Below are 17,920 nucleotides of genomic sequence, written 5' to 3' on the forward strand. Positions count from 1 at the left end.
AGAGTGTTTAGTTGATGGTTATGTGGTGCCACTGAGAAAGTTAGATAATGCTGAAATGGTACCACTCTGCCTTTCGCTAATGGCTGCAAAATATTGAAGTTACTAGTGGGTGGGAATTAGCCAATGAGATGTTTGGATGACCCCTTGCACTGTCAGATTTGATGTGTGCCACTCAGTCACTGTAGATCATTGTCTATGCATGCATTCTCAGGTTTGGGTGTTAGGATGATTCATATCTGCAACCAGCTATTCAGTGCAATTGAAAGTTCTTTTATTTTTCCAATTAACCATTGGCAACCAGGATTTACAAATCAAAAGATGCAGACTGATTCATTGTGAAGTTATTAGACTTTGTTGGCTCATAGTAGCCCTTTTTTTTGTACACTTGGAACATATTCTCATGGGTTTGGAATTTTTAATTTTAGGAACAATTGAAGGAGAAACACATGATGCTGATGATCTGTATAGAATTTCAGTAAAGAGAGACCAAATGTTCTATAAATTTTTTTCAGTGTTTCAAGATCAACAATGAGTTAAGAACTTTGATTTTATCATTACTTGGATCTATCTTATGTAGATTTCTGTTATCTTTTTCCTGCCTTCTAGATTTCTGGTTCTGTTATTTAACTTTAGAGTTTTAGTTAATGCTGTAAGACAGTACGTGTTGTATACCATACCATCTTGCCTCCGAGATCGGCAGGATTCTGATTATTTCAAATGCCCGAATATGACCATGAAGTTGATAGGTTAGCTATAAATAAATGCAGCACTGATGACAATTGTTTTAAGTATCCAAAATCATGTATGTTATGTAGTGTTTAAGATTACTAATGGTGTTCATTTATGTCATTATGAGATATGCAACCTGATTTGATTTGTCCCAGTTAATAATACTTTGCTTATGCAGGACTTACAAGTTACAAGTGCTTCACTACAAGGGTGCCGGAGCCTCTTACTTCCATAACAGCATGCTAAGACAAGGACACCTATTGCTGAACTTATTCACTTTTTTTCTTGAATTTATTCCAGTTACATCTATGTTGCTGGGGTGTAGAATTAGAGTGGGCTGTTGAAATGTCCTTGAGTGGTTTTGGTAATTGAATGACAACCTAGGTGGACTAATTGTGTTTATGTGAGATATACAGATGATTAGTCCACAGGTACATATGTGTGAGCAACATATGCCATGAAGGTGAAAATGGCTTGGAGATGTTGCAAAGCTCACACATGTGATGATGAAGGAGCTCATTGCACATGAGACATGACATTGAGTCATGTAATCAAGGTGGAGAAGATCAAGACAAGACTTGGCTTGATGGACCGGTTGCAAGCGTGAAGGGCAAGTCGGAGGCTTTAGAGCGATGGACCGTGTGGCGGTAAAGCTTGAGCAAGACTTGGCGCCAATGGACGAAGGCAACGGTGAAAAGAAAGTGAAGTCAAGATCGATGAACCAATATGATCACATGATGATATGAAGTGGATCATATCATTGTTGATCATGTTGGTGCATGTGTTGCATCGACATTGGAGGAGATGGAATGGAATGCGCAAGGCAAAGGTATAACCTAGGGCATTTCATTTCACCGGTCATAGGTGTGTAGAGAAGTTGATGACCGGGTTTAGGATAGATGGTCGTACTATCAAGAGGGGCAAACTTGTTTGCGTATCTGTCATCTAAGTGCCACTCGAGTGATCTAACTTTTCATCGTTGCTAGGATTGAGTGGCATGGCAAGTTGAGTGGCAAATCCTTTGGAAAAGGTTTGTGAAAATGCTAACACACATACACATGGTGGTGTACACTTGGTGGTGTTGGCACATTTACAAAGGAGATGAAGTTGGAGTTGATATGGATCAACTCGACGATGAAACAGAGGCGGGAAGGGTTTGGAACTCCACCGACGGAGTCCGACGGTGCCACCGGCGCCCTATATAGAAAAGATAGGGTCTCACAGAGTGGACCAGACGCTGGTCACGTGGTGATCAGACGCTGGGGTCCTGCGTCCGGTCAGTGGTGGCAGAGAGCGTGCAGGCGTCGGTCTTCGACCGAACGCTGGCGCTGGAAGTGACTGGACATTGGCAGGGTGCGTCCGGTCAGGCTGACGTACGGTGACGTAGGCGACACAGAAAAGTTGGAGAAGGACCGGACGCGTCCGATCGCGACTGGTACCTTACTGGAAACGACCGGACGCTGGGGTTGCTACGTCCGGTTAGTTTGTGCAGCTGCGTTCGGTCATCACTTGACCGTTGAGATCAAGTGACTGAGGTTGAATGGAGGCGACACATGGCGAGCATCCGTTGACCGGACGCTGAGGTCCTACGTCCGGTCGATACGAGTTTTGCCCAGTGAAGGGGTAACGGCTAGTTTAGCCCGTGGGGCTATAAATAGAAGGTGGCCTCGGCCATGGCTGGTGCTGAGCACCTCGGGGGACTTTGTGTCCATGCTTGTGAGTGTTTGGGAGCCCTCCATCTCACATATACTTGATAGTGATCATTCGATTATGTGAGAGAGCGATTCTAGTGCGATTGCATCTTGAGGTTGCATTGAGTGGCACTACGTGATCGAGTTGTAAGCCGATGGTGCTTGTTACTCTTGGAGGTTGCCACCTCCTAGATGGCTTGGTGGTGGTCTCCGTCGAAGCCTGCAAGAAGCTTGTGCGGTGCTTCGGAGAAGAGCTTTGTGAGGGGCATTGTGCTCGCCCCGCGGGAGCCACGAAGAGCAACTCTAGTTGAGCGTGTCATTGAGCTACCCTCATTTTTGGGGTAGGTTCTTGCGGTGCCCGACGTGCGGGCTTGGCGAGTGATGCCAATTAGCCGCCGAACCACCAAGTGAGCGGTCGACACAACGGGGACTAGCGTGTTGGCAAGCACGTGAACCTCGAGAGAAAAATCACCGTGTCAACCTTGTTCTCCCCATTGGTTTGCATCCTCGTTACACAAGCTTGTAATTACTTTCATATACATTGTGCTTGTGTAGTTGCTCTTGAGTTAAACTTGTGTAGCTCACTAGTTACCTTCTTGCTTGTGTAGCATAGAAGTGGCTTCCTTGCGTGGCTAATTTGGTTTGTGTAACATTGTTAGTCACATTGCTTAGTTTGTGTAGCTAAGTATTTACGCTCTCTAATTTGGCATTGGTTGCCTTGTTATTGAGCATTGCTAGTGAGCTTAGGTGGCTTTGTGTTTTTGCTTACTAACATGTGTAGGAGCTCCCTTTTTGCTTAAAGTACTAGTGGCATAGGTTTATGTGACCTTGCTTCTAGAATTTGTTAGGTGAGCTCTAGCTAGCCCGTCACCTTTGTTACTTAATTGGTATCTTTGGAAGGTGCTAGAGAACATAAATAGAGGGGTGTAGTCTTGGCTAGACTGATAGTTTTAATTCCGCACTTGTTTCGGTTAGCCGACACGATTAATTTTAGAAAGGACTATTCACCCCCCTCTAGTCCGCCATCTTGACCTTACAGCTGCTCATGCTTCGATGACACAAAGGGTTGGCTCTTAACGTGTGTGAGATCATGCTTTGTTGACTCAAAAGTCCATGTCTCTATGTATCTGTTTTGTTTGTTCGGATATATTAGTGTTGAGAGATGCACATGGATTTGCAGTTAAGACATTGATGTATGTATTGAAAATATTTAATATGTTTTGCCTATAAAATCAAATGTATTTGATGACGTGATGTTTTCTCTGTATAATTAAGTGGATTTCTGAAATTATCTAGATTGTATTAACATGAATATCTATTAAATAGTTTTGCCAACAGATTAGTTGCCACAGAGGACATCTTTCCAACCATGCTATGGAAAAGGCCTCACCAACATATAAACTGTCGGGAAATGTATTAACTGTCGGCGTATGTCTTACCTGTCGGTGTAGGGTTAACTGTCAGCGTAGGTTTCAAATGTCGGGAAAGGTATACTATTTAGCTACACCAAAAGTGTCGGTGGTTCTTTAAACTGTCGGCAAAACTTTCGCCGACTGCTTCTACCACGACTGTTTCTTAACTGTCGGCAAAACTTTTCGTGGGAGGCTATCTGTCGACGAAAGTGCCCTTTGCCCACTATAGAAAGTGTCGGCAGAGGTATGTTGTGTTATAGTGATAACCGGTGGGCGGAGTCGACGACAGGGGTGGGGGACGCCAGAGTTAGGAATTAGGGCGGGGTAGAAATCGATGGTGGATGGTAGGCGGCTCGGGTGGCCGTGGGAGCTAGCAGCGGGGAGAGGTCGGGAAGAAGAAGATGCTATCCGGAGAAAGTAACGTGCGTCCCTAGTCTAACTTGTGCCCAGGCGTTGAGTAATAAGGGAGTCGATCAATCCCATATTGTTGGTACGACGTAGGACCTACAAATGCTTGTGCCGTTGCACCCGGTATATTGTATATAGGTACGTACCTATATACAATCCCCAGGTACCTACACCTACACTATACACGCCACTGCTATTTGTGTGTGCGTCCCAATCATGTTATAGCATATCTACGATCCGGTGTTAAGTTTTGATAGCAACAGATCAATAATTGATGCAATTGGTAGCTTTCCCGAAAAGCTTGAGACTCCATGATATGCAAGGGGGTTAGCCCACGAAATCAATATGTAGGTATAATTAACTTAGGGTTAAGTCCAATTTACACCCTCCAACTTGCAGCAAAGTTCGAATTTCAACCTCGAACTTCAAAACCGGACAACTTTGGCCCTCAAACTCTCGAAAAAGTTCAACTTTCAACCTTGTGGGCGGTTTTGCGGGTGAACAGTAACTTTTGATATTTTCGGGAGCGCCGATATTTTATATTATTTTTTTGAGCATCTTAACGTCCTCAAATGAAAAAACTCAAAACTACAAAGTTTTAGATCTCATCGAGGTCTACAATTTACATATAAAAATTATCTTCATCCGACATCGTATTGAAGGGTTTTTTATTTTTTGAAATTTGAGTCTCATCACGCGATAAAATATGGTGCTGAAATTTTATATTATTTTTTCGAGCATCTTACTGTCATCAAATGAAAAAACTCAAAACTACAAAGTTGTAGATTTCATCGAGTTCTACAATTTACATATAAAAATTATCTTTATCCGACATCGTATTGAAGGGTTTTCTATTTTTTGAAATTTGAGTCTCATCACGCGTGAAACAATTTTGTCGCGTGATGAGACTCAAATTTCAAAAAATAGAAAACCCTTCAATACGATGTCGTATGAAGATAATTTTTATATGTAAATTGTAGATCTCGATGAGATCTACAACTTTGTAGTTTTGAGTTTTTTCATTTGAGGACAGTAAGATGCTCGAAAAAATAATATAAAATTTCAGCACCATATTTTATCGCGTGATGAGACTCAAATTTCAAAAAATAGAAAACCCTTCAATACGATGTCGGATGAAGATAATTTTTATATGTAAATTGTAGACCTCGATGAGATCTACAACTTTATAGTTTTGAGTTTTTTCATTTGAGGACGTTAAGATGCTCGAAAAAATAATATAAATTTCGGCGCTCCCGAAAATATCAAAAGTTACTGTTCACCCGCAAAACCGCCCAAAAGGTTGAAAGTTGAACTTTTTCGAGAGGTGGAGGGCCAAAGTTGTCCGGTTTTGAAGTTCGAGGTTGAAATCCGAACTTTGCTGCAAGTTGGAGGGTGTAAATTGGACTTAATCCATTAACATATACGCGGATTAACCTGCTTAAATCATCTCTAAAACTTTTTGTTTCTCTCTAAAATGGCTCTCGCTCCAACTTGAGACCCCAAGAGGCCAGAACCAATATATATGTATGATCGTGATCAAGGCGAAACCTCATCCAAACTTCCATCCTTGATCTACGGTTCAATTATTGTACTATAAGCAATGTTCCCCGTGATCTGATTCTGACGAGCGACCTGTGATGCTGGTCCAAATGCATGCATGCCCCCATTTTCCATGCTTCATACCATGGCATCTGATCTGTTTGAGTAAATATGAATAGTACCATCATCCTGGGCGCTGGCCCCCCCTTGCTCGGGATAGAATAGCATGCATGCACACTTGAAAGTTACCACTACCGCAAGCACATCGACATGCATTCATCTACTCCACGGCTTGCATTAGCTATTTTTATCCTTTTAGCTTCCATTCTGATGATGCTAGGAGTATATTTCAACGCACTATTACAGAACTTAATTAGCATTTGTGTTTAGCTCATCTGGCTGTTTCAAATGAGTACTGTTGTTTCCGCTGTTTACATGCAACTGCGTTATAATATTTCACTTATTACTCTGTTATACTTTAGTACGTCTATTTTGCTCTCTTCTTCTACTTAAGACTTCAAAGACACAATGACAATTAGCAAGAGTCATCTTGCAACACCTTACACTCATCAAGTAACATATAGTAGACTGCATATGCATTGCATACGTTCCGGTTATACTTTGTCTAATAATATATTTAATTTAGCTTACAAACTCCTCCACTAGAATTATATGGCTGTGTTATATAGAAATTATAAGAAGATTATGCATATAAGTAGTGATTAGTCACAAGACTAAATTTGGCCCCCCTTGAATTCTAACCTGGCTCCGCCACTGCCTATGTACCATATATAATCAGCCCATGAGGCCCAATGCAATACATCCAATATTCCACCAATTATATTCTCCTTCATAGTATCATTCATCTAGGTTTAGATCCTAACCCTAACCGCCGCTGCTTCCACACCGCGCGCCCCCGAGGAGAGATCCATCTCCGCCGGGGGCAGCGCCCCCGTTTAGGCGCCCAATCCTATTGATCCGGCTGCCTTTGTCGTCGTCGCACAGCAGATCGGGTTCTCCATACGTCATCGCCGGGCCGCCGCCGCCTCGTCCCTAGGCTCATCGCAAGTTGTCGCCGTCAACACCTTCCTGATCTTCATCGAATGGAGGCAGATGGAACTAGCCCCGTCCCGTGCCACCGTGGTGGTGGCCAGGCCCGGCCACACGCCCGCCCCTATGCTGCCATGGAGGCAGCCAGATCTGGCGTGTCGCTGCTATCGGGCGGATCTGCCCATCTCCACCACGTCAATCCGCATCGGCGCCTTCAACCCCGCACGTCGCCCGATCGGGTCGCACCGCCGCCGTCGTGCCGTCTCGCTGGGTACACCCGATCCCCTGCTGCTGTATCTTTTTGGTTTGCCCGATCGCTGATCAGGATTGAGTCGTCCACCGCCCGTCGACCTCGCGCGTACTACTCGGACATCGGCATCGACTAGGCCATCGGTTGCCCTGGCACGCCATCGGTAGTGCATCGTCCGTCCCCGCACGGCTGCACGCTCCATCGGCTCATCATCGACACCATCGTCGAGTACTACGCGCATCTTCTCCGAGCAATAGGGCTGATGTCGTGTCGCCTCATCAGGCCGCAGCACCGCCGCCCGTGTGTCCGCTTCGCCGTTGCATCTACATCGCCGTCACTTGTGCATCGATGACTGTGCTGCGCCATCCATCTGCACAAAGGTCTTCGTCTTGCTGATTGGGTCTTCGTCATCGAGCTGCCCCTACCCGCACCGTCACTGAGCCCTGCTCGCCGGTCCGGCCGCCACCTCGCGTCATCGCTGAGTCCTACTCGCCAATGCGTCCTCTCCCGCATTGCTTCTTCGTCCAGCTCAACCACATGATTGGGGCCCTCTCCCTTGTACGCCCGGTATTGGCAACACCGTCGCGTGCTTTCGTCCTCGACGTGTTGTTGGATTTGGCAAATCTAGCCGCGCCTCGACGCTCAGGCGGCTTGGCTGCATCGACTTGAGCATCGACCCTCTCGTTTCCACCCCATCTGCCTTGATTGCGTCGTCTCCTTTCTTGTACGTCCACGACGGCCTTGAGTGTGTCGACTTCAGCATCGCCTCCTCCCATGACGACTACCTCAACGCGTCTCCGTCATCACCATGGCGCCCCTTGTGCGCCTGCAGCTCCATCGACACGCCAACCCGACCACAACTACGTCGACCTCGACCATCTTCAGCACGGCTTCTTCGACCACGGCTACTCCGCCCTCACGCTCGACTACCTAGACATCGGCATAAAGGGTTACCGCCTTGCATGAGGAGTCATCGGCTTCTTCTCCAGCCACAGCATACACGACGCATCGATTATTATGACTACGGGGGATGCTAGCTTTGTCAGCTTCTTCTCTAGTCTCACCGTCTGCCGCGCTCCCGTTATGACTACGGGGGATGTTAGAGTAAATAGAAATAGTACCACATTGGGTACCATGGGGTGTTAGTCCTATGTACCCTATATAATCAGCTCACGAGGCCCAATGTAATACATCCAATATTCCACCAGGGCATGTTCGGCTGGTATTAAAGTCGGTTGATAAGCCGGTCTTGGCTGATTTGTTGTGAGAGAAAAATACTGTAGATTGTAGCTGATAAACCGGCTGATAAATTCAAGCGAACAGACCCTATATGTTCTCCTTCATGATCTCCTTTTGTGCTAGCCAAACCGAACCCAAAACATTATTGCATCTACCCCAAATTATATTATTGTGGCCAATAAGCACGCAGCTCTGGTCTCTTCGTGCACGAGAGCAACCTCACAAGTTGCCGTCAAACACTGTACACGTCACTAGCGAGTTAAGTGTGAGCAGAGTTCATTTCTCTCCCAAAAGAGAAGAAAAGAAGGTGAGAGAGGTGGTGAGTTTGACAAGATGTTAGGCAGCAGCAGCAAGCTACAGCCGTTTTCGCCTTTGTCCTCTCACTGTTTAATTTGCACAGCACACGCGGCCGGCTTAGCAGCTCTGGATCAGCTGGGGATGGATGGCGATCGATATGATTATCCCGTGTGCTTACTGCTTAGACGCCGACTCGCCACAAAAATCATTTGCCCGCCTGTCACTGGGACCCGCGCGCCCTAGCTAGCGTATTGTTCAAGGCAGGCTGCAGTGTGTATACTATACTAGTAAAATTCTAAAGAGAAAAAAAAAGTATTCTGTCCGGTCTCAAAATGTAAAGATTGGCATGGTTTTACTATGGGCCTTTGACTTGGACTAATTTCCTAAAAATAACTACTGTTTCAGCAAACAAAGGTAAAGCATATATATTGTGCATGACAAACCGTAGCACTAGCACCATGTTGTACAGTACGTGATTCTTTTTCACTTTGTTTCCTATATACCTCAGGTGTCTTTTTTTTGTATATACTGATGTGCCAAGTTAACAAAAAATGTTTCACCGTATATATACAACTTTTAAATGCAAAATGAGAAGGAGTATTTGATTTAAGACTTAAACAAAAATTTATTACTCCAATCATATATCACTATAAATGAGCAGATGAAATACGCGGAAGGGAAAAAATAATCAATTGTATATACAAGGACTAAATTATTGAGCCTACTGTGCTCACTGAAAAGGCTCATCTCGTCACGACCAAGATTCATTCAACAAACATTTCCTTTTCCCTTTTTTTCTTCTTCTTCTTTCCTCTCTCTTCACGATCTTTACGCACTTTAATTCGCTTTAACTACCACGATCCGTGCAGGCAGGGCAGCCCTCCATCTCCAAGCCAACAAGCACCCCGCTCCCATCAAACCACACCGAGACTGACAAGTGGGTCCAGAGAGTTTTGATCCCCACATGTCAGTAGCGTACCCGCAGGCCCACTTCGTAGGCGGTGTGAGTGTCACAGTGGGGATTCCACAGTGGCAGGAGGAGTGACGGCACTGCTGGTGTAAGACCGAATCCGTCCGGGACCACACGCGACCGCCTGACCGGTGTCAGAGAGTGGGCCAGGGGCTTGTGCACAGGCACGCAGCGCGCGTGTGGGCCCCTGATGCGGGCCCGCACACCACGCATGGGTGTGCGTATCATTTCGCTTCGTTGTGAGTTGTAACAGTGTTTTGTGAGTGGCTAATGGTGGTAGGCGTGCCTTTGCTGGTTTCAGGGGGTTTCTGTGTAGTGTACACGGTGCTGTACATGTACTAGCAACTTAGCCACGTACTAGGTCAGTGGCTATAGACGATGGTTTACCTCTGTGCCTATATATGTCGATGTTCTTCATCCCTTCGAAGGCGCTGTTTACAAAGAAACGGAGTCATTATAAATTTGAGATGTCCGAAAATATTAACTCTTTCTTATATTTTTCATGATTTTTATACGAATTCACTATATGCTCCATTTGTGTTTTAGGAATTGGAATTGGATTGACGTGTTGGTAATGTTTCTAATTTTGCTCCTACTTACAAGTGTAGATAACGCTGTTTGAAATAACACACGCTTCTAAGGTTTAATAAAGTTGGTAATATTATTTCAAAAGCAAAGGCTAACACGAGAGATGTTCTACAGTATATATATAGCATTTTTTTGCCTACCATGGCCCGCGTATGTTTACGCAAGCACATAAGGTTCTCCCTAGATAAGGGTTGTGAGCTATCTACAAGGAACCAAATCAATTACATGGGGCGTGGCTTACGCAAGCACACACGCTTCTCCCTAGTTAAGGGTTGCGGGCTATCTACAAGGAAACAAAACAATTACACAGCGTGTGCTCACACAAGCACACGAGTTTCTCCCTTGTTAAGGACTATGGGCTATCTACAAGGAACCGAAATAATTACACGGCGCGTGCTCACGCAAGCACATTAATTTCTCCCTAGTTAAGGGCTGCGAGCTATCTACAAGGAACCTAAACAATTACACGGCTGTGGCTCACGCAAGCACATGAGTTTCATTCTCCCTAGTTAAGGTCTGTGGGCTATCTACAAGGAACCAAAACAATTACACGTCGTGTGGCTCACGCAAGCACATGAATTTCTCCATTGTTAATGGTTGCGGACTATCTACAAGGAACCAAAACAAATACATTGGCCATGGCTCACGCAAGCACATGAGTTTCCCCCTAGTTAAGGGCTGCGAGCTATCTAAAGGAATCAAAACAATTACACGGCGTATGGCTCACGCAAGCACATGAGTTTCATTCTCCCTAGTTAAGGTATGTGGGCTATCTACAAGGAACCAAAACAATTACACGTCGTGTGGCTCACGCAAGCACATGAGTTTCTCCATTGTTAATGGTTGCGGACTATCTACAAGGAACCAAAACAAATACATTGGTCGTGGCTCACGTAAGCACATGAGTTTCTCCCTAGTTAAGGGCTGCGAGCTATCTACAAGGAACCTAAACAATTACACGCCCGTGGCTCACGCAAGCACATGAGTTTCATTCTCCCTAGTTAAGGTATGTGGGCTATCTACAAGGAACCAAAACAATTACACGTCGTGTGGCTCACGCAAGCGCATGAGTTTCTCCATTGTTAATGGTTGCGGACTATCTACAAGGAACCAAAACAAATACATTGGTCGTGGCTCACGTAAGCACATGAGTTTATCCCTAGTTAAGGGTTGCGAGCTATCTAAAGGAATCAAAACAATTACACGCGTATGCCTCACGCAAGCACATGAGTTTCTCCCTAGTTAAGGTCTGCGGGCTATCTACAAGGAACCAAAACAAATACATGGCGCGTGCCTCACGCAAGCACACGAATTTCTCCCTAGGTAAGGGCTACAAGCTATCTATAAGGAACCACAATAATTACACATGCGCGTGGCTCACGCAAGCACACGAATTTCTCCCTAAGTAGGGGTTGCGGGTTATCTATAAGGAACCACAATAATTACACAGTGCGTGCTCGCGCAAGCAGATGGGTTTCTCCCTAGTTAAGGGCTGCAGGCTATAGGAAACCAAACAATTACACGTCGGTTAAATATCTATCGGTAACAAGTCCATAGATTTATTTGACGATTTCTAAAGGTTTTGATATGTATTATCCGAAGGATGATTTTAAAGTGTTGGATATGTGTATATTGTCTGAAGTAGTGGAAGTAACACGCACGCTAAAGAAATGTATGTACATAACAAGTATGACGACCTACGCTTTGGCGGTGACACATATTAAGGGCCTTTTTAGATTCCAAAAAATTTTGCGCAGTATCCGTCACATCAAATCTTGCGGCACATGCATGGAGTACTAAATATAGACGAAAAAAAACTAATTGCACAGTTAGGTGAGAAATCACGAGACGAAACTTTTGAATCTAATTAGTCCATAATTAGACACTAATTGCTAAATATAAACGAAAGTGTTACAGTAGCCAAAATCCAAAAAATTTTGGATCTAAACGGGACCAAAGAAATGCCTTTTTGTTTTTCCACAAATGGCCTACCAAGAAACCCCAAAACCAGCCAGCTACATTTTTTATTCCGTACCGGATTTGCCCTCGGGGCGACCAACAAACTGCTTTGTCCAGACCACTCGAGCCCACTGCCATTTGTGCTCCCTGTTCCTTGAGCTTCAGCCTCACCGCCCCCCGCACCCGCAGCTTTGCGTTTGCTCGCTGCCTCGCTCTTTTTTCTCCCTCTTCCTCCTCCTCCCTGGATTTGGGCGACAAGGTCGAGAAAAGCTTGAGGAGAGAGGAGGCCAAAGCAAAGCAGCCAGCGCGAGCAGGGATGTAGAGAGAGAAAAAAGAGCAGCACAAACAAGAAGCCTCGCCTCTCTTTCTCTCTCCTCCACCACTCCCTTTTTCTCTCCCCTGCACACAACACAAGCACTCCGTTCTCTCCCCTTGTCGTCCTCCCCCCGCCTCCTCTGCCACCTCGTGTCCTGCTCCTAGCACCCAGCTCCTCCCCCTGTATTCTCTCTCAGTCAGTAGTAGGAGTAAGTACTACGAGGCTACAAGTAGGTCTTCGTCACGACGAATCCCAGCTCCCGCGTCGTCCGTCCTTGAGGCTAGGCTGGCGAGGAGGGTGGAGGCAGCTGCATTGCCGGCAGGGGAGATTCTCGGCCTGCGCCGTTTGTTCCCCACTGGTTGGAGGGCTGGCGGCTCCGCCGTCTGAAAAAAAAAATCCAATCTTGCGCGGCTCGTGGTGGGCGGCTGTCCGGCCGGCTGATTGGGCCTTGCCCCGTGGCTAGTTCGGCCTGAGATTCGGGGAACCCGGTGAAAGCCTCGCCGCCGGTGAGGAGTGGATCCTGGATTTGAGGCTTCCCTCTCCAGGGATCACGGCTTGAGGAGGCGGCGGCGGGGTGACAGATCCCTCTTGCTGTCTGCGCCGCCTGCTGGGCAGGAGCTATGAAACAATGACGGAAGAGAGCGCCAAGAAGAGCAAGGTATCATTGTCGGCTGCTTCAATGTTTTCTTTCTTCCTTCTTGATCAGATAGAATCGTTTTCCGTCTCGTTGCTCGTCCATCTGAGCTGTATTTTTCTCAGGTTGTGGTACCAGCAGTAGGTGCTCTTTCCATTTCGTGATCCGCAGCTCATCTCTCCTGGCTCTTCTCCTTTTCATGTGTGCAGCTTTCATGGTCCAAGTCCCTCGTGAGGAAGTGGTTCAACATCCGCCCCAAGGCGCAGGACTTCCATGCTGATTTCGACGCCGGCCAGGGTATGGTTGATGCATCGCTTTGGCTGTTCCGACATGAGTGGTGGTTGCAGCCCCATTTCTTGTTCGGATTGATTGATTTATTTATTGCTAGTATATGTCTGTGCATTTATTTCGTGATTATGAGAGGCGGCCGCATCCCTCCCAATCCCTGCCCACAAAATGGCATGCATCCTTTACATTTGCTTGCTGGTTTGGTTTGGGGGAAATGGCTTGCCTGATCCAAGAACGCCCATTGCTTGAGGTTGAGGTTATCCTCTTAACACCCAGTTGTTTCTGTAGTTATCCGCATTAGATTCCTAGTGTCGACTCGATGGTAGATCAGCAACCATGTGAAATGTCGCTGTCAAACACTTTCCACTCGTAGATATCTCCTTGTGCATTTCAGTTTCCAGTTTTGATCTCGTGATGCACCAGCCCTGTAAAGGTCCAACCAAACAATAGCCTTTTTGCCACAGATCCTGCAAAAACGTTTGGTTGATTTGCTTGGAGTGACCCATCTGCCTGAATCGATTTTCTGACTGAATCGGATAGAGATTTCATCAAAGATCACGAGCAAAGCAAGCACCTTTTCCTTTGCGTATGGTTCCTTCATTTTCTTTTCTGCTCAACTGGCCTTGTGATCCATTCTAGCAAGGGACGGTGGTAGTGGATCATGGAGGCCCAGCTGTTCCTCGAGCGAAGCAAGCGCAAGCGCAAGCACTGCTGCCAAGAAAAGCAGAACTGGTAAGTGCAATGAACCATTTGGACCACACACACTCCCTCTTTCGTACAGTAGCTCCAGAGATGCAGCTTTCTCTCATCACCAGTCACCACAGCTGCTGCTCAGTTCCACTTTGTTTATCTACAGTACGTTCAATCTTTGTTCTGCATCAGCACTTTTCTTCTGTCATGTTAAATGATTGTTCATGCCTGCTGTTAATTGTGGGCCTCTAGACCGATCGTCTTCAAAGCGGAGTGCTGAACGCGCTCGCCGAGGGAAGAATAATTTTGATGCAGCACGCCTGACGGAAGTGCAAGATTACAGGTACCATTGATTCACCATGCGGTGTTTTCTGCTAGGGCCATCATGTCTGCTGTGTAATTAGGAAATTTCAGTTTAGTAGATCGGATGGAATCTTCTGTCCTTTAATCATTGTCCATATTACTGTTGGGTAGTTCATGCAATTTGACTGCAATAATATGCTAAAGGAATCTTGTCGATCATTATTCTCTTCTGTTCATTTGCATGTAGGATCTTTGCTGCAACGTGGAACGTCGGTGGTAAGTCACCACCAAGGGGGCTAAATTTAGATGAATGGCTCCATACTTCTCCTCCTGCCGATATCTATGTCTTAGGGTATGTATCAGTTGGATGGCCTTCCCTTCGAGCTAGTTTGACTTAGTTGGTAGTGGTTTTTAGGCTTTTCAGTTAATTTGATCTTCAAATCGTTGATAGGTTTCAAGAGATTGTCCCTTTGAACGCGGGAAACGTTCTTGGCACTGAAGATAACCTTCCAGCCAAGAAGTGGGTGTCCCTTATTAGGCGGACACTGAACAAGAATCCTGGAGCTAGTGGTTGTGGTGGCTATCATACACCCTCACCAGTCCTTGATCCAGTTGTAGAACTGGATGCTGATTTTGAGGGGTCTGCAAGAAGGCAGGAGAACTTCTCATTCTTTCATCGCCGGTCGTTCCACAACCTCAGCCGTAGTTTAAGAATGGATGGGGACTTCATGTTCCCGCAACCAAGGCTAGACCGCAGGTTTAGCGTTTGCGATCCAGTCAACTTAGGAGGCAGACCAAGTGATTTTGATGGAAATTTGCGCTGCCCTGGATCACCTGATGAGGAAAACATAGATATGGAAGTGAGTGATGGTGCACAAATTTCACCATTCCCTCATAGCTACAGTGCATCTGCACCTTCTGAACAAAATGATGATCAATCAAACAGCTCTAGGTATTGTGAATGCTTCATAATGCATTTAATTGTACCACATGTTTGGGCTTTAATTCCTTTGAAACTAATCCTTTGAGTATGCATGTGGCTTTCAGGTATTGCTTAGTTGCCAGCAAACAAATGGTTGGCATATTTCTCACAGTTTGGGTACGCAATGAAATAAGAGATGATGTTAGAAACTTGAAAGTTTCTTGTGTGGGTAGAGGATTGATGGGTTATCTTGGAAACAAGGTAGCAAATAATAAAAAATCCTGGAGATATTCCTTACTGTAACATTTTAGTCATTGTCACTATGTCCAAAAAAACTTTAGTAAGCTCCTCCACTTTTGTTGCAGGGTTCAATTTCAATAAGCATGTCTTTGCACCAGACAAGCTTCTGCTTCATATGTTGTCATTTGACGTCAGGGGAAAAGGAAGGGGATGAACTGCGCAGGAATTCTGATGTTCTAGAAATTTTAAGGAAGACCAGATTCCCGCGGGTTCGTGGTGCTGGTGATGTTAAGTCACCTGAAACAATTCTTGAGCATGAGTAAGAGACTTCACTTGTATCTTTCAGCAGATTGCAGATCAATATAGAAGCTAATGGGAACTTGTCTGTTAACTGTTTATGCAATTGCAGTCGGATTATATGGCTTGGGGATTTGAATTATCGGATTGCCCTATCGTATTGTTCGGCAAAGGCTCTTGTCGAAATGCATAGCTGGAAGCAATTGTTGGAGAAAGATCAGGTAACGAAGTGCTTTTTTGTTAGCATATATTTCAGTTTTACTGCAAATGACTGTTCAGCTGTTAACGCTCTGAAATATACTTTAGTAATCTACCAAATTGGACGATTAAGTTGTTTCAGAAGACTAAAAGAGAAGGGCGTAAACTGCATTCTATAATTTATTCCTTCTATCTCTCCCCCATTTTTTATATCATGAAGGCTACGGCAAACCTTTGAGTTTACCTCTTATGAAACAGCTGCGGATGCAACAAAGATATGGACGTGTTTTCCAGGGTTGGAAAGAAGGGAGGATCTATTTTCCTCCCACGTACAAATATTCATTCAACTCAGATCGGTATGCTGGAGAGGGCAGGCACCCTAAAGAGAAGAGGAGAACACCAGCATGGTAGTTTCCTTTAGTTAATACAATATAGATACATCTGCTATATTTTTCTGTATTTTTATTTTACTGAAGATCTCATTTCTTTCATATCTTGCTTATAAACGAGCAGGTGTGATCGCATTCTCTGGTATGGTAACGGCCTCAATCAGCTGTCTTATGTTCGTGGAGAGTCTCGTTTCTCCGACCACAGGCCGGTGTACAGTATTTTCTTGGCAGAGGTTGACATTGTACACCAAAGGAGGAGAAACATGGGATATTTCAGCTCTAGAATTGAGGTGGAAGAGCTCTTGCCACATTCTCAGAGCTATAGAGAAATAAAGTTTTATTGAGTTGACTTATAGCATGATATAAGGTAAGCTAACTTCTTGTAACCGAGAAGTCCCCAATGACACTACAACTTGCACTTCGTTCGGGCTGCATTGAGGCCTAGAGATGCCTCTGCGCCTTGTTGACTTTGCATTCATTTTCTGTTTCCTTTTTGGCAACCCTTGACTTGTAATAGTACTCCACTGTTTATTTACTCTTTCTGGATACTTAATGCAGGTTAGGAGGTTGGTCAAATGTTCTATATGTAGGGTTCCAGATTCAGTTCTCTAGACAATCAGATGTGAGTACGCTTAAACAATTTCCCCCTTGACGATTTGTTTGCCAACTTGAGACATATACTTAGTGACAAAGATGTGGCTGTGAATCGTTATGGTCTGAAACCTAATGGTCTCTTTGTTTGGCATGCTTGATGGCAGATACCAAAGAAAGAATGTGCAAATACTAACTGAATGAAAAGGTACAGTTTATATCAATCATCTGGCAACACCATCCGTTGTTACTTCAAAAACCAAATTAACTAACAGACAATGTATATGCTGGGTTGCTGCAGGACATTGGGCGATTTTGCTGCTGACCAATGGAAAACGACGGCTATGTCGTCGGAGATGTACCAGCCTGTGTCGCTAACTATACATTTCATCCAGCTTTAGCCCCCTTAGTTCCTCCTAGCAATATATTAGCATCAATTTTTTTTGTCCTCTTTTTTGGTAGTTGGACCCTGGAGTGTCGACAAACAGAATATGTTTTTTTTTTTTGCTTCTTTTCGTTTTAGAAACTTTGTAAAATCAGCTAGTGTTTGTGTATCCCATGCAGGTTGTGGAACTGTTTTAAGGCAGTGAATGATACATGGGATGAATTAGCTTTAGGATATATATATATATATATAATTGTTCCTATATATAAGAATTAACAACAAGCCTGAGGGAGGAATGATGATTTGTGAGAGAGGCTCGGCATGGCTAGAGAGGAATCATGTGGGTGTCTTTGTGTCGTGCTCGAGAGCAGTTTGGTGACGCATGGCATTTGTTGCACTCATCGCCGCTCTGTCTGTGTACAGCAAAAAAAGGTTGGCTTGGCGCCCCCTCCATGATGCTCTGTCCAGAGATGGTTTTGCTCTTCAGTGCTCCTTGAAACTCTGCTGTGGAAGTGCAGACCTGTTCTCGAGTTTT

General features: G+C 45.1%; 1 protein-coding gene across 1 annotated transcript; it reads left to right on the forward strand.

Annotated features, from left to right (window-relative positions):
• Positions 1-12,278: 12,278 nt before the first annotated feature.
• Positions 12,279-17,612, forward strand: LOC136544760 (type I inositol polyphosphate 5-phosphatase 4-like). The gene is made up of 14 exons (XM_066536822.1): positions 12,279-13,106; positions 13,292-13,379; positions 14,010-14,102; positions 14,313-14,403; positions 14,611-14,715; positions 14,815-15,315; positions 15,411-15,546; positions 15,651-15,844; positions 15,935-16,043; positions 16,279-16,427; positions 16,534-16,776; positions 16,968-17,031; positions 17,168-17,208; positions 17,302-17,612. The coding sequence occupies exons 1-11, from the start codon at positions 13,077-13,079 to the stop codon at positions 16,751-16,753; spliced, it is 1,716 nt and encodes a 571-aa protein (XP_066392919.1). The 5' UTR covers positions 12,279-13,076; the 3' UTR covers positions 16,754-16,776; positions 16,968-17,031; positions 17,168-17,208; positions 17,302-17,612.
• The last annotated feature ends 308 nt before the right edge of the window (positions 17,613-17,920 follow it).

Source organism: Miscanthus floridulus, chromosome 3 (genome assembly GCF_019320115.1).
Source record: "Miscanthus floridulus cultivar M001 chromosome 3, ASM1932011v1, whole genome shotgun sequence".
In the NCBI taxonomy this organism is placed as follows: domain Eukaryota; kingdom Viridiplantae; phylum Streptophyta; class Magnoliopsida; order Poales; family Poaceae; genus Miscanthus; species Miscanthus floridulus.